This window comes from Chrysochloris asiatica, unplaced genomic scaffold (assembly GCF_000296735.1).
Source record: "Chrysochloris asiatica unplaced genomic scaffold, ChrAsi1.0 scaffold00060, whole genome shotgun sequence".
NCBI lineage: Eukaryota > Metazoa > Chordata > Mammalia > Afrosoricida > Chrysochloridae > Chrysochloris > Chrysochloris asiatica.
Genome location: NW_006408578.1, coordinates 3086195 through 3100785, shown reverse-complemented (window position 1 = coordinate 3100785; position 14591 = coordinate 3086195). Strand labels below are relative to the sequence as shown.

The window sequence follows — 14591 nt, the reverse complement described above, 5'->3', positions numbered from 1 at the left end:
TAAAGCGCTGGATGGAAAAGTGGGTTTGAACCACAAGGTCGGCAATTCAAATTCACCAACCGCTCTTTGGTTGAAGCCTGCCAGCCTCTCTCCTGAGGAGAAAGATGAGCCTGTGTGCTTCTAGGATTTACAGCCTTGGCAATCTTATACAGTGTCGCTATGACTCATGGAGGCCCCGATGCACAATTGCGCAAAATACTTCTGGTCTTGCACCATTCCCATGATCTGTGGTGGATCAGTTTATTTTAAATCATAGCATTTTTCGTGACTTTTTGGAAGTAGATTGCCAGTCCTTTCTACTGAGGTGCCTCTGAGTGGACCGAACAGCTAACGTTTCACTTATTAATGGTTAGTGCTACCCAGAGTCTATATTTATTGTTGTTGTGAAATGTCATTGAGTTGGCTTGGACTCATGGCGACCCTGTATGGGGTTTCCAAGGAGTGGAATGTTTGAACCGCCGACCTTGAGGTTAACAATTCAGTGCTTATCCTACAGCGCCACACTAGGACTCCAGGGTCTTGTTGTTGTTGTTAAGTGCGTTCGAGTCGGTTCCGACCCATAGTGACCCTGTAACAGGTTTTCCGAGGGTGTAAATCCTTACGGGAGTAGAAAGCCTCATCTTTCTCTCGCGGAACAGCTGGTAGTTTTGAACCGCTGACCTTAAGGTTCGCAGCCTGATTCTTAACCACTACACTACCAGAGCTCCTCCAGGGTCTAGATAAGAAAAATTACATAGGAAAGGTTTTCCTCTGCTGAAATAATTGAAACGAGTTAGAAGATACTGAGGGAGAGCCACTGGAGGAAGTAGACAGGGAGCTAAGTACTAAATATTATGGAGTTTGGAAAATCTAAGGAAGCCTATAAGTGGTGGTTATAAGACATTGTGAATGTGTTAAATGGTACTGAATTGTTCACTTTAAAATGGTTAATTTAATGTTATATGGATTTCACATATATTTAAAAAAAAAATCGATTAAGTCGTCTGGGTTACCAAAGAATCGGGAGAGATGTGAGGACCTGGATTCTTCAGAGACGTAGCCACTGGCAGGCTGGGCGCATCAGGAAGCTACTCCGCCTCTCTACGTCTGGTTTCGCCTCTGTAAAATGGGCTTCTTCCCCGGCTCTGCATAGTCCACAACGCAGCGAGTTCTGCTTGGATTGTCACCACCGACACACAGCTGCAGCGACGTTAACTTGGGGGTGCTGCGCGCGGGGGCGGAGACACGTGCTAGGCGGGAGCTGGGGCGCAGGCACGGGACGGGGGCGTCCCTGTCTGCCGCTGGGCTGGGGAGGGCCCGCCTCCCGCTTCCGCCTCTGGGGGGAATCCCCGGCTGCCGGCTGCCGGGGTCTAGGGGCTGCGCCGCGGGGAAGTCCCTGTGCTCAGGGTACAAAGAGGGCCGAGCCGCGTTTGAGCGCCAGAGCCCGCAGCCGCAGGCAGAAGCGCAACACTCCAGCCATGACGCGCGGCCTCCAGTTCTTGCTCCTGATCTGCGGTAGGACCCGAGTGCGCCTGTGACTCCCCTCGCCACTGAGCGACACCGTTTGTTCTCGTCTGCTTACTGAGCGCGATCTGCTCTCTCTTGCAGTCTGTAGCCTAGCATCTGCGACGCAAGACGTGAAGGTAATCTGTTCTGAGGATGTGGACTTGCCCTGTACAGCCCCCTGGGACCCGAAGGTCTACTACACGGTTTCCTGGGCCAAGGTAAGCCCCACGTTGCTCACGTGCTGAGATTAGGTCGGCTTCATTTGGGGCACATGGTATGAGCAGTCTTAGGCTGACCACTTTCTGTGACGGGGAGTAGGGGGCCATTTCCCCAAACTGAGCAAGTACCCTAGTCTTCCAACATCAGCCCTCTTCCAACCCTATTACAGCCAGGTACAAGGCAGACATATGTTTAGGTCGCAAACCAAAGCCAAAACCAAGCCCATTACCATCAAGTTGATTTGGACTCATAGCGACATACAGGACAGGGTTTAATTGCCCCATAGTGTTCCCTGGCTATACCCTATGAGTCTAAATCAACTTGATGGCCACAGATTTGTTTTGAAGCAAACTGTAAGTCAGCCTTGTACCTTGATGAGATGGGTTTGAGGTTTGTGTTGCAGATGGGGCATGTTGGGACCAGAGTACTTGTTCAGCTTCAGGAGGTAATAAGTTTACAGCATTGGTAACCCAATGAGGCGATTCTACTCTGTTCTATAATCGGGATGAATTGGAATGACTCCATGGCAGTGGTTGGATTTTGGGTAATCTTTACGAAAGCTGGCTACTACATTTTTCTGCTGTGGCTGGTGGCTTGAACCCCCAACCGTTTTGTCCCAGAGTGCCTCAGTCCTTAATTTCAGGCCACCTTTGGGGGTGGGGGATGAGCCAGGAAGAGGACTGAGGCATTCTGGGACAAAATATGAAAGCCCAGTAGCAATGGTTAGGAGCTTGGTTACTTATAGAACTAACATAACAATTTCTTTCGTTTTTTGTTTTTAAATATACGTGAAGTCCACGTAATAAAAGCAATGCCTTATGGGAAACTACTCTTGAAGGTTCTCTGTCAAAACTTACTGTGTTAATTGTGGAGGTCGCCTGTGGATGTGGTCAGTGGGCCACAAAGAGAACAGCAAGGGCAGATACAGACACTGCACAGGAGAAAAATCCTTGCACCTTTGACTTCTGTGTTTTGTAACCATGACAACCATAAATGGAGGGAGGAGGCATTTGAGAGAAAGGGCTAATACTCAGGGTGATTTAGACTGGTTTCACTTTTGGTAGTTTACCGTAAGGCATTGCTTTTCCTTTTAGGGACATTCTTGACCTTCTCCCTTGCCCTTTGGTTCCTCTCTCTCTGAGTCCATCACGTCTGTATGCCAGCAGGAGTGGGAGGTCAAGCGTCACTATCTCTATTTGGACAGTGAAGAATTAAGTTGCCTTAAAGACTTTTTTAAAGGTTCTCTGTTGGAACATTCTCTGATACTAAGATTGCACTCCTGATGGTATTCTCAAGCAAACACCTCCTTAATGACGTTTTTGCTACAACAGCATCTCCAGGATAAGCCAAATGGTATCCCAGGCTCACTCTATGGCTCTCGCAGTTTGATGTCTTCGCTTGCAGGACATCTCTTTGCTGTTGCAACTTTCCACAAAATGCAGACTTTCCCTCTTATCTGTACCATAAGAGATGCTACAGAACCTGCAGGAGCATTCAGCATTTTTACAGTACAAGGCATCCTAGGGATCTCCTTGTGTGTGTGTGTGTGTGTATATATCCTCTCTTTACTACACTGAGGATGGCTGTACCACAGCTTTTGTGTATTCTGCAGGGCAGCCAGTGTCTCCCCCAGTAATTACAAAGGTGCTCAGTAAATTCAGGCCAGTCCCTCATGAGTTATGCACAGTGGAGATGATTCAGCTACCTTGAGGCACTGTGGTGGTGGTGGTGGTGGTGGTGTGCTGTGGAGTCAGTTCCGACTCATAGCGACCCTGTACAGGGTTTCTGAGGCTATAAATCTTTATGGGAGCAGAAACCCTCATCTTTCTCCCACAGAACAGCTGGTAGTTTCAAACTACTGACCTTGAGATTAGCAGCCCGACTCGTAACCACTATGCTACCAGAGCTCCTTATTGTCTATTAAAAAGAGATTGTTACTATTCTGCCTTCAACCTTCATTTCCACCTTATTCTCTGTGGCACCTGTGAAAACAACCATCCCTAACTTGTTCTCATAGAAAAGAGAAACAGTAGTAATGAGGAAAACAGTATTATTTGAATGTTCACTATGTACAAGCTTGGTGGTAAATGTTGATATACATTTGCTGTTTCAATTTTCCGTTGGTTTCTGAGATCAGTACTACAGATAGATATTACTACTTTACAAATACGGAAATGAAACCTTCCAAACCCACTGCCATCAAGTTGATTCCCACTCATAGCGACCATATGTTGTGTTGTTGTTGTTATGTGCCATCGAGTCGGTTCCGACCCATAGCGACCCTGAACAGGGTTTCCGAGGCTGTAAATCTTTACGGGAGCAGAAAGCCTCATTTTTCTCCCGTGGAGCAGCTGGTAGTTTCATACTGCTAACCTTTTGGTTCGCAGCCTGATTCGTAACCATGATGCTACCGGAGCTCCTAGCGACCATATAAGACAGAGTAAAACTGCTCTATAGGATTTCTGAGACTGTAAATCCCTACAAGAGCAGACAGCCTCATCTTTCTCCCACTGAGCAGCTGGTGGGTTTGAACTATAAACCTTGCAGTTAGTAGCCCAACATGGAACCCACTAAGCCACCAGTACTCCTATACGTTGTTGTTGTCAAGCGCTGTCGAATTGGTTCTGTCTCATAACATGACTGTATAGGATTTCCAAGGAGTAGCTGGTAGGTTTCAACCACTGTATTTGTGGTTGCAGGAAGCTTCAATCTCTTGCTCACTGTAGGCTAGTTAAATGGTAGAGTTGGGATTTGAGCCAGGCAGCTTGCTTCCAGAGCCTGAATTCTTAAAGGTCTGTCTTGATATCTGTCTTCTACCTTAATTATCCAAGTTAAAGGGTATAAAAGTATCCCTGAACTAGCCAGAGAGGGAATTGGTTATCTTAAAGGAGGGAGGAAACTTGAAACCACTATCCCTTTCCGAATGTAGTTAAGAAAAGAAACCAATATCCCCATGGGATTAATGAAAAAGTACTCATGAAACAAGTATATGAAATTTTAGATGGGAAGTTCAAACAGTTGTCAAGTTAAGTCTTCTTGCACAAGGTCTTTGGAGTGGTACAGTAAACCACATCAATTAACCTTTGGCTTTTCCTTCGAAATCAGCTGATGATGAAGCTCTGTAAAGTAAGTCCTTGTTTATTGGGTGCAGTTCTTGCATAATTTGCCCTGCATATCTTTCAGAAGTCTGTTTTTAAAAAAGAAAGAAAATAGTCTCTTGGTATTCCGTTGTATCTCTTGTTCCATGGTATAAAACCAAATGAATTGTCATCAGGTTGTTCTGACTCATGGCGACCCCATGTATGTCCGAGTACATCTGGGCTCCACAGGCTTTTCAATGGCTGATGTTTCTGAACTAGATCACTAGGCCTTTCTTCAAAGGCACTTCTGGGTGGACTTGACCCTCCAGCATTTTGGTTAGCAGTGAAGTGCATTATCCAGGGGTTCCTGGCCCAAGGTGTAAGGTCACTGGAAAATCCTACCCTCATTATTTTTTTAAAAGTGAACTGTGATTGGATAGTGGTAGATAGGAGAGTTATGCTATGCCAATGAGTAAAGTAGGTACAGTGAAAATGATACAAATTGTTCCTTCCAGTACTTTTTAACAGATCTCAACATATTTTGTAGAGACTTGTTACTTCCTAGCCCAGTAATGGTGTCCTGGTGTGGCACTGTGGGTTAATGCGCTATACTGCAAAGTTGATTTGAACTGCAAAGGTCTGTGGTTCAAGCTCACCAGCTGCTCTTAGGAAACCCTATACATGGTTGCTATGGGTTGGAACCAACTCGACAGCACTTAACAGTAACAAGCCAGTAATTGTATTTTGCACTGCTTGTGTTTATGCAACAAAGATAGACAGCACACTCAGGAAAGAGGGCCAGTGTGTGAAGTGCTGAAACATTTCATCTTACAGAAAGCTAAGCAGTTTGTCATTTTCCCACAAGTTTCTTGTAGAATGCTTAAATGAAGCGGAAAGATAGCCATAGAGGAAGGAATTTAAAACCGATGACCGTTTGCTAGCCTGGTGTATCTGACTTACTCCCTCATCACAAGTGTGCCTTTTTGTAAAACTACTTTTCTGTGCACAGTAGTGGTGACGTGCTGGAATCAGAACCTCTTGGAGGGGTTTTCACTGTCTACCAGATTGAATCACATTCTTGCTGGCTTTCATGATGTTGATTAAAATGACTCATGATTAAAAATTCCATTTACCTCTCAGGCTCCCAGGCACCATAGAGCACCCTGCCACTGTCCAGTTGGCAGTGATTTGTTGTTGTTACTAACCATTGTGTGGGCTCCGAAAACAGAACCAAATGTTGCCCGGTTGTTTGAATCGTTTGTTGTGGCTATTGTGCAATTCCGCCTCCCAATGGTCTCCTTGTTACTGCTGACCCTCTACTTTACCCAACACAGACCCCTGGTGGGCACTGATCTACTTGTGAATGAAAAGGGTCCATGTAAACCATGTTCTTTTAAGCAACACCCCCCCCCCCCACAAAAAAAAAAGCCCTGAAAGGCAGGGGCATCCAATTAATGTTCATAATATTAAAATGAAAGGTGACCAGTTAGTTCTCTCTGTATCAGACACAAGAAAAGGGGATTAGAGCGTACTTACTGTAGACATGTATAGAAGGAAAAGCCAACAATGGACCAACGTAGTCCAATTTCTGTTGACCCAACTGCCCTTTCCTGTGGACAGGCACCATTCTAACCAGGATCCAACAGAGTCTCCCTTTTACCCCTTCCTTATTGTGCCATTTACGGCAGAAGGGGTGATTGGGAGGGATCCCTGGATGGTACAAATGGTTAATGTGCTTAGCTACTAATAGAAAGATTGGAGGTTCAAGAACACCAAGAAGTACCTAGGAAGAAAGATTTGGTCATCTGCTTCTGAAACATCTGACATTGAAAACCCTAGAGGAAACAGTTCTATTCTGATTGTTGTTGTTGTTGTTAGGTGCCATCAAGTTGGTACCGACTCATAGCGACCCATGTACAACAGGACGAAACACTGCCGGGTCTGGAGCCAACCTCACAATTGTTGCCATGCTTGAGCTCATTGATGCTGACACTTTTCCAATCCGTCTTGTTGGGGGTCTTCCTCTTTTTCTCCGACCCTCCACCTTACCAAACATGATATCCTTCTCCAGCGACTGGTCCCTCCTTATAATATGTCTGAAGTATGAGAGATGAAGTTTGGGCATCCTGACCTCCAAGGAGCACTCTGGCTGCACTTCTTCCAACACAGATCTGTTGGTTCTTTTGGCAGCCCATGGCACTTTCAATATTCTCCAACACCATAACTCAAAAGCATCAATTCTTCTACGGTCTTCCTTATTCACTGTCCAGCTTTCGCATGCATATAACATCTAGTTGGCTCTGATTCATGGGTTGCCTTAAATCAGAGCCAACTAGATGACAGCTGGTTGGTACATAAGTAGAAAGTTAATACATTATATTCATCAAGATAGTAATTACATTTAGCTTTTCACATTGAGTTCTTTGGGTAGCTATTTGAGAAAATCAACAAATAGACATTGGTTCATCATGCTTTTTCACTGGTTGTGACCTTTGGTTAAATTCTCATATGAGAGGGCATAGCATGTGCTGGGAGCATGAACATGCATGAAAAGACATCGTTTGTACTTCAAGCTGAGTAGCTCTGTGTTCATGGTATGGGACACACATTCTCTTTAATGAAGCGGCACTAGATTTGGAGAGAGAGGCCTAGGCTGGATGGAGTGTTGTGGACCTGCTTGATGTGAACCATTTACAACAATGCTATTTGTGGTCACTTATCAGGGAGATGCAGGGCCATCTCGTCTCAAGCTAGGAGCCCTGACAATCAAAGTTGATACAGAATGAAAGAGGATATACAGTGTCATCTCTCGGTGACACTGTGGGGGTGAGGACAGACATGTGTCACAAGACTAGTGGCCTTTTAAGATGATTTCCAAAGGGAGGGAGAAAGGGGAAGTTAGATTGTTATTTCAGATTCTAGATCACACTGAAAATGTAGAGCCATGGCAGATGAGACTCTTTTCTACCCATGTAGTGTTCTGTATTGCAGTAAATGTTAAGGGACCACCCATCTGTCAGTTTGTTATACTGTGGTGGCTTGTGTGTTTCTAAGATGCTGGAAATTCTGCCACTGGTATTTCAGATACCACCAGGATCATTCCTGGGGTACAGAATTCAGTGGAGCTTCCACACTGAGACAGACTAGGAAGAAAGACCTGGTGATCCACTCCTGAAAAATCAGTCAATGAAAACCCCATGGGTCACAACAGAATATTGTTAGATACTATATTGTTTCACTAAGATGAGCCCCTTAGCTTGGAAGGCACTATGGAATGAATGGCTGTAACGATGGCCTCAAGCATGCCAAGGATGTGGGAACTGTGTGGGACTGGACAGTGTTTCATTGTGTTGTGCTTGAGTTGGAGCCAGTGACCAACAGCAGCAATGCCAGTGGAAGTGGTGCAAAGCAGGTGGATGGTTTGCATGAGGCAACTTCAAAAGTTCGAAGCCAGTCCTCTCATAGGACTCATTTGTCCATTGAGTCTTCCATGTATGATGCTGAAGTATTATCCCACTGAGTTTTGTTTTTCTGTCTCTTGTGTGGAGTCTTGGTGTGGCACTGCAGGATAATGCCCTGGACCACAAGGTCGGTTTGCATGTGTTAATGTCAAAGAAAGATTATACCGTACTTATTGGTATCTACATTGCTTGACTTGGTTGAACCACTTTTATGGTCAAACTATGAAAGACATAAAACTGTTTTTCAGAAAGTCTTCTGTATTTGTTGTTGTTAAGTGCCATTGAGTCGGTTCCAACCCATAGCGACCCTGTACAGGGTTTTCGAGGGTGTAAATCTTTACGGGAGTAGAAAGCCTCATCTTTCTCCCGCAGAGCGGCCAGTAGTTTCGAACCGCTGACCTTAAGGTTCGCAGCCCGATTCGTAACCACTATGCTTCTTATTTACATATACTTTTATTCAGTAATTTGTGCCAAGACTTGGGCCAAGCAACAGCTATCCCAAAATCAACAGGAAACTTTTTCCAGAAGACTACTTTGAGCAACAGCATGGAACCAGAAAGTCTTAGAGCTTTATTTGGGAACTAGGGATGTTATGAGTGATCTAGAGAGGAAAAGCGTGCAGCAGATTGCTGAGAGATAATGCTAGAAGTAGGCTGAAGGCAGATTGTAAAGAACCTTGAGTGCTAAACTACAGTGGCTTAAATTTTATCCTTCCCATAGCAAGAAGCCATTGAAGCTTTTTAAGCAAAGAGAATGGTGTAATGAACATGAATTTCTATAAACATTATATATATGTGTGTGTATATATAATTATATAATAAGTATATTATATAATTATATATATATTTCTATAAACATTATAGTTTAGCACTCAACATTCTTTACAGTCTACTCTCAACCTACTTCTTTCATTGACTGTAATGAACTGCTATCCAGTTCTCTTAACTAAGATGTGGACACATTCCCACCTCGTCACCAATCTTGGCCATGTGGTTCCACAGAGGAATGGGTTAGGCACAGTATAGCGGCCTCAGAGGGGACTAGAGAAGTCTTAGCTGGTTGAGCATGGCAGATGCTTGAGATGATTGGACGATGGTGAGTTAAAGCAAAATGGCTAAAATTCCATTAGAAAGAGGGTGTGGAAGAAGTCGACTGAGACTAAAATGTGGGGGTGGGGAGACCACTGGTTTTCTATGAATAAAAGGGGGAACTAGGTCACATGAAGACTGGATTTTCTTGAGTCTGTACTTGGTTATGTTACTTCCAAAAGAAGAGGAAGTTGAGACGGTCCCAGTGACGTAAGGGACGGTTTTATAACCTTAAAGGAAAAAAAAAAAAAGAGTTCCTCTGATCTAAATCTGTTTCCAGAACAGAACTAAAGAATCCGGTCCACAGTGATTATGAGTTATTTATGTCCATAAGAACCCTTCTTTTCCCATAATCCTTCATGGCTACTCCTATGATAACCTCACATTTTCTAACAACGGCTAGACCATTTCCTAAGATTCCCTTACCTCCACAAGCATAGTTTTTTTTTCTCTTTTCTTTTCTACACAGGAATGACATTCCTATATGTGTCATGTGTTGTTGTTGTTGTGTGTTATCAAGTAGATTTGATTCATTTTGATCCTATGTGACAGAGTGGAATTTTAATGTTGTGAAGTGCCGTCAAGTCGGCTCCTACCCATAGCCATCCTGTATAGGGTTTCCGAGGAGCATCTGGTGAGCTTGAACTGCAACCTTGCAGTTCAAACAGGTTTACATTCTGGCGCATTAACCCACAGCGCCACACCAGGACTCTAGAGTGGAATAGCCTCCTTAATGTTTCCTAGGCTGTGAATCATTATGGGAACAGATTGCCAGGTGTTTTCTCCTTAGAGCCACTGGTGGATCCAAGATGCTGACCTTCTGGCTAGCAGCTGAGTGCTTAACCACGACACCACCATCATGGGCCCCTTTGTCCTGTGTTGTACTGGGCAGATAGTCAGGAACCCAAGGGGTGCCACTATTATTTGACGTCTTCTTGGAACACCAACTAGTCTACTGCCTTTTTTTGTCCAGATTCTCTAAAAAGAGGCGAGATTCCAGAAGAGCTGACTGTTGTCTAGGATTCTGGGTCCAGATGAAAATTTATTGGGGGAGAAGAATGCTAATAGCCATAAACAATTCATTACCACCTTGGACCAGATTCTTTGGGTCTATTCTACGGAACAAAGCTTCTGAATCAATTCGAGCTCCAATTTCTCATTTCCTGAGGAATAAGACTGAGGTGCCTGAGGGGTAGAACAGGACTGGTCTAGATGCTGGAGCCATGTGGGACAGCCCCCTCTGTGACCAATGATTTATGAGATGGTATGGAGTCCCTGGGTAGTGCTCTGCTCTACATTGCAAGGTTGGTAGTTCATGACTACCCAGAGGCACCTGAGAAGAAAAATCGTATGGAGCCTAGATTTGCTTGTCACACATGGGGTTGTCATGGGTCAGGTTGGACTCAATAGTAACCTGTTTGTTTGTGTATATATATATATATATTTTTTTTTTTTTGGTCACCATGCCCTGATCAGTTAGGATTCTTTCATTTGCAAGGGATTGTGAATCCAATTAAAATTAACTTAAAGAAAAGGTACTAATGCATGCCTGATTTACTCCCTGAACAACCATCTTCTTTGCCATGAGACCACAAGAACTGAATGGTGCCTCCTATTGAACATTGTGATCAATGATTCTGTAGTAGTAGTACCCTCGTCAAAAGGAGGAAAATGTAGAACACAATTTCAGAATCTCATCAACAATAGATTTTTGAGAGTCGTTGAGGCTGGATGAACCACTGAGATAAATTTTAAACTTTAAGCCAATATTATTCCTTGGAGTCTTTTAAAAACCAAATGATAACAAAAAAGGCTGTTTTAAAGTACTGTCTGTATGAAATCAAATTGGCAATGGCAATTGTAAAGGTTAGACAGGAAGCTTAGGGGCAGTGAGTTTATGAGAATGGTGGCAGGAGAGTGGGATGAATTGCACAGCAAGAAGTAATCAATATCACAGAATTGTATCTGTGGAAAGTGTTGAACTGACATAGTTTTAAATTTTTATTTGTTTTATTGTGGTTTGGGTGAAAGTTTACAGAACATGTTCGCTGTCCACTCAACAATTTATACACAGTTTGTTTCTTAACATTAGTTGCAATCCTCTCATTGTAACGGCACAATGTAGCCACTTCCTCTCCTGTTTCCATTTCCATTCAGCCTTCTTTCCTATTCCTTCCTGCCTGCTGGACTTCGTTTTTTTGGTAAACGCTGTCTTTTGGTCTCTTATGGCTGATTGTTTGGGGAGTGTGTACCTCCTGAGTATTCTTGTTCACTTTCTAAGTTTGCCTATTATTTGGCTGAAAGCGATTTCCCAGGAATGGATTCAGTTCCAGGGTGGAGTGTGTCTGAGGGTCATAGTCTTGGGGATTCCAACAGTCTAACAGACTGGTAAGTTGTTATTATTATTATTATTATTTTGATTCCCACACACACATTCTCTCCCACTTTGCCCAGAACCTTCCATTGTGATCCATTTTAGAGGGAATAGTAGTAGTGGCTGAGGACCATCTAGCTCTGGTCTCAGAGTCGTAGAGGCGGAAGTCTGCATGGTCCATCAGTCCTTTGGACTAATTGTTTATATAATTCTTTGATTTCCTTCACTCTTCTTTACTCCCGACAGCAAGAGACCAATAGTTGCATCTTTGATGGCCACTCTTAGAAGTTTTTTAAACCCCAGTTGCTATTCATGGAAATAGGATGTAGAACATTGCTTTTGTGGATTTTGTGTCCCTGGAGACTATGGTCTTAAATTCCAGCGTCTAGTGACTCATCTTCTCTAGGTTTTTGATTATGATGTTCTCATAACTGCCCTGTATGCTCAGGAATATATCTGCATCGCATACACGTATGTATGTAGAAATATCCTCAGCCAAACCTATATATATATATATATATATTGGTGTAGTCCCATTCGTCTTCCCACACTTATTAAAATTGCATGCCTACCTATGTATCTATTTATAGATTATTATTTTGCTGTTTTGGAGTACTGGTGTGGTGCTGTGGATAAGCTCTCAACCACAGGGTTGGTTTGAACTGCAAGGTCAGCAGTTCAAACTTAACAGCCGCTCCTTGGAAACCCTATACAGGGTTACGATGGATCAGCTCCAACTTGATGGCACTTAACAACAGCAACAACATTACTTTATATACCTTTGTTGCCTGTAACTCTTCTTGTGCACCTCCCGATGTTGCCTTTTGGCTTTCTAGTCACCCAAGCTAATACATATCTGATCTTTAGTTAGTGATTTTCCTTCCCTCCTGCTTCCATGCTGGTAACCTTCAGAATGTTTCTTTCTGTGTGTAAACCTTTTCTAAAGTTTTCATAATAGTAGTCTCATATAATATGTGTCCTTTTGTGACTGACTCAGCATGAAGTCTTTAGGTTCATCTATGTATGAGGTGTTTTGTGGATTCACTGTAATTCTTGTATAGCCTTCTATTGTGTGTAGGATGTATAGTTTCTTTATATATTCATTCAGTGCTTGGCATTTATATAGGTTTCTTGCAGTAGAGTTTTTTGGTTTTTTTTTCGTTTTCTTTGTGCAAGTCTTTTGTATCTCTGGTTATGTTTATTCCTAAGTATTTAATATTTTGGTGGCTTTTATAAATAGTGCTGTTTTCCTGATTTCCTTTTCAGAATTCTCTTTGTTAATGTATAGGAATCCAACGGATTGGTTGCATGTTGCTTTTGTACCCTACCACTTTACTGTCTTGTTGTTAGTTTCAGTAACTTTCTTGTTGTATAAAATCAGATCATCTGCAAATAGGGATAGCTTTATGTCTTCCTCACCAGTTTGGATACCTTTTATTTCCCTTTTTGCCTATTGCTGTAGTTAGGACTTAAAATTTGTTGTTGTTAAGTGCCATCGAGTCGGTTCCGACCCATAACAAGCTCATATAGGGTTTGCAAGGAGTGGCCGGTGAACTTCAACCGCCAACCGTGTGGTTCAAACTGACTTTGCAGTCCAGTGCATTAACCTACAGTGCCACACCAGTTCTCCACAATACTGAATAGGAGAGGAGTTAAAGAGCATCTTTGTCTGGTTCCTCTTCACAAGGTGCATGCTTTTAGTCTCTCTCTGTTGAGGATAATGCTAGCATTGGATTTGTGTTTCTGTTCTTAATTATATTGAACAATTTTCCCTTCTACTTCTATTTTACTGAAAGTTTTTTGTTTTTAGAATCAGGAATGGATGTTGGATTTTATCAAATGCTTTTTTAAATCGATTGATACAATCAAGTGATTCTTTTCCTTTGTTTTTATGTATGTTTACATTGATTGTTTTCTAATGTTGAATCATCTTTGCATACCTGGTATGAATCCCACTTGGTCATGATGTGTTCTTTTTTTTTATATGGTGTTGGATTCTATTTGCTAGGATGTTGTTGTGTGATTTGAGTAGTCTCCAAGACATGATGGATTGATCATGATAGTTTGTTTGCCCAGAAGTTTTGGGTTGTTTTGCTCTATCTGGGTAGGCAGGGCAGGTGTGCCACACTGGTTGATAGTTTCACAGCGTTGCTTTCTCATCACCCATCAGGGTGGGTAAGGTAATGGGTGAGAGCATGGGTGTGGGTCTCTGTTTGCTGGTCATATACAGCAGCTGAGGACAGGCTGAGCAGATGCCAGCCACCATCTGCCATTATCAGTGGTGCAAGAGCATATGGTAGGAGTTGCTCAGTGGCCACAGGCGGCAGGTGTGGCAGAAATGGTTGTGGGTAGTAGGGGACACAGTCTTGCCACCTCCTGGATGGGAGAGAGAGAGAAAGCAGACAGTAAAAGTGGCTGGAGAACTGGTCCAACAGTAGGCATGAGGTAGTGGTTGTATGGCGTGCAACTCATGAATGCAATACTGTGAACGCAAGTTCCACCAGTCTTGGGGCAACAGACACAGAGCACATAATTTGTGAGAGCTTTTTGCAGATCACCAGAGGAGTGGCTCAGTGAGGGGGCTGTGGAGGGGTGGGTGGGGGGCCAGGTGTACCCCTCAGCAGGGGTGGGCCAGCAGGTTGAAGGAGGGGTCCCCAGTTACTGGGCTGGTGGCGGAGGGGGAGGTCCTCACCACTGGTCCCTGTGAGGGAGTGGAGAAAAGACAGTTTGGTCAGATACTGTTTCACTCTTGGGCAAGTGTCTGTGGTTATTTGGGTTCTGCCTGGAGTCCCATGTCTCCAGATGCTACTCCACATGCCTCCCCCTCCTCATGGGTCCCCGACTCAAATGTCATACTTCACACATATTATAAGGAGGGACCAGT

General features: G+C 43.6%; 1 protein-coding gene across 1 annotated transcript in view; it reads left to right on the top strand.

The window, feature by feature from the left end:
- Positions 1-1457: 1457 nt before the first annotated feature.
- Positions 1458-14591, top strand: part of CD83 (CD83 molecule) — a 29853-nt gene continuing 16719 nt past the window's right edge. The window contains exons 1-2 of the mRNA XM_006864075.1: positions 1458-1494; positions 1588-1703. Of these exons, the coding sequence (XP_006864137.1) occupies positions 1458-1494; positions 1588-1703 (153 nt within the window). The remainder of the gene's footprint in view (positions 1495-1587; positions 1704-14591) is intronic.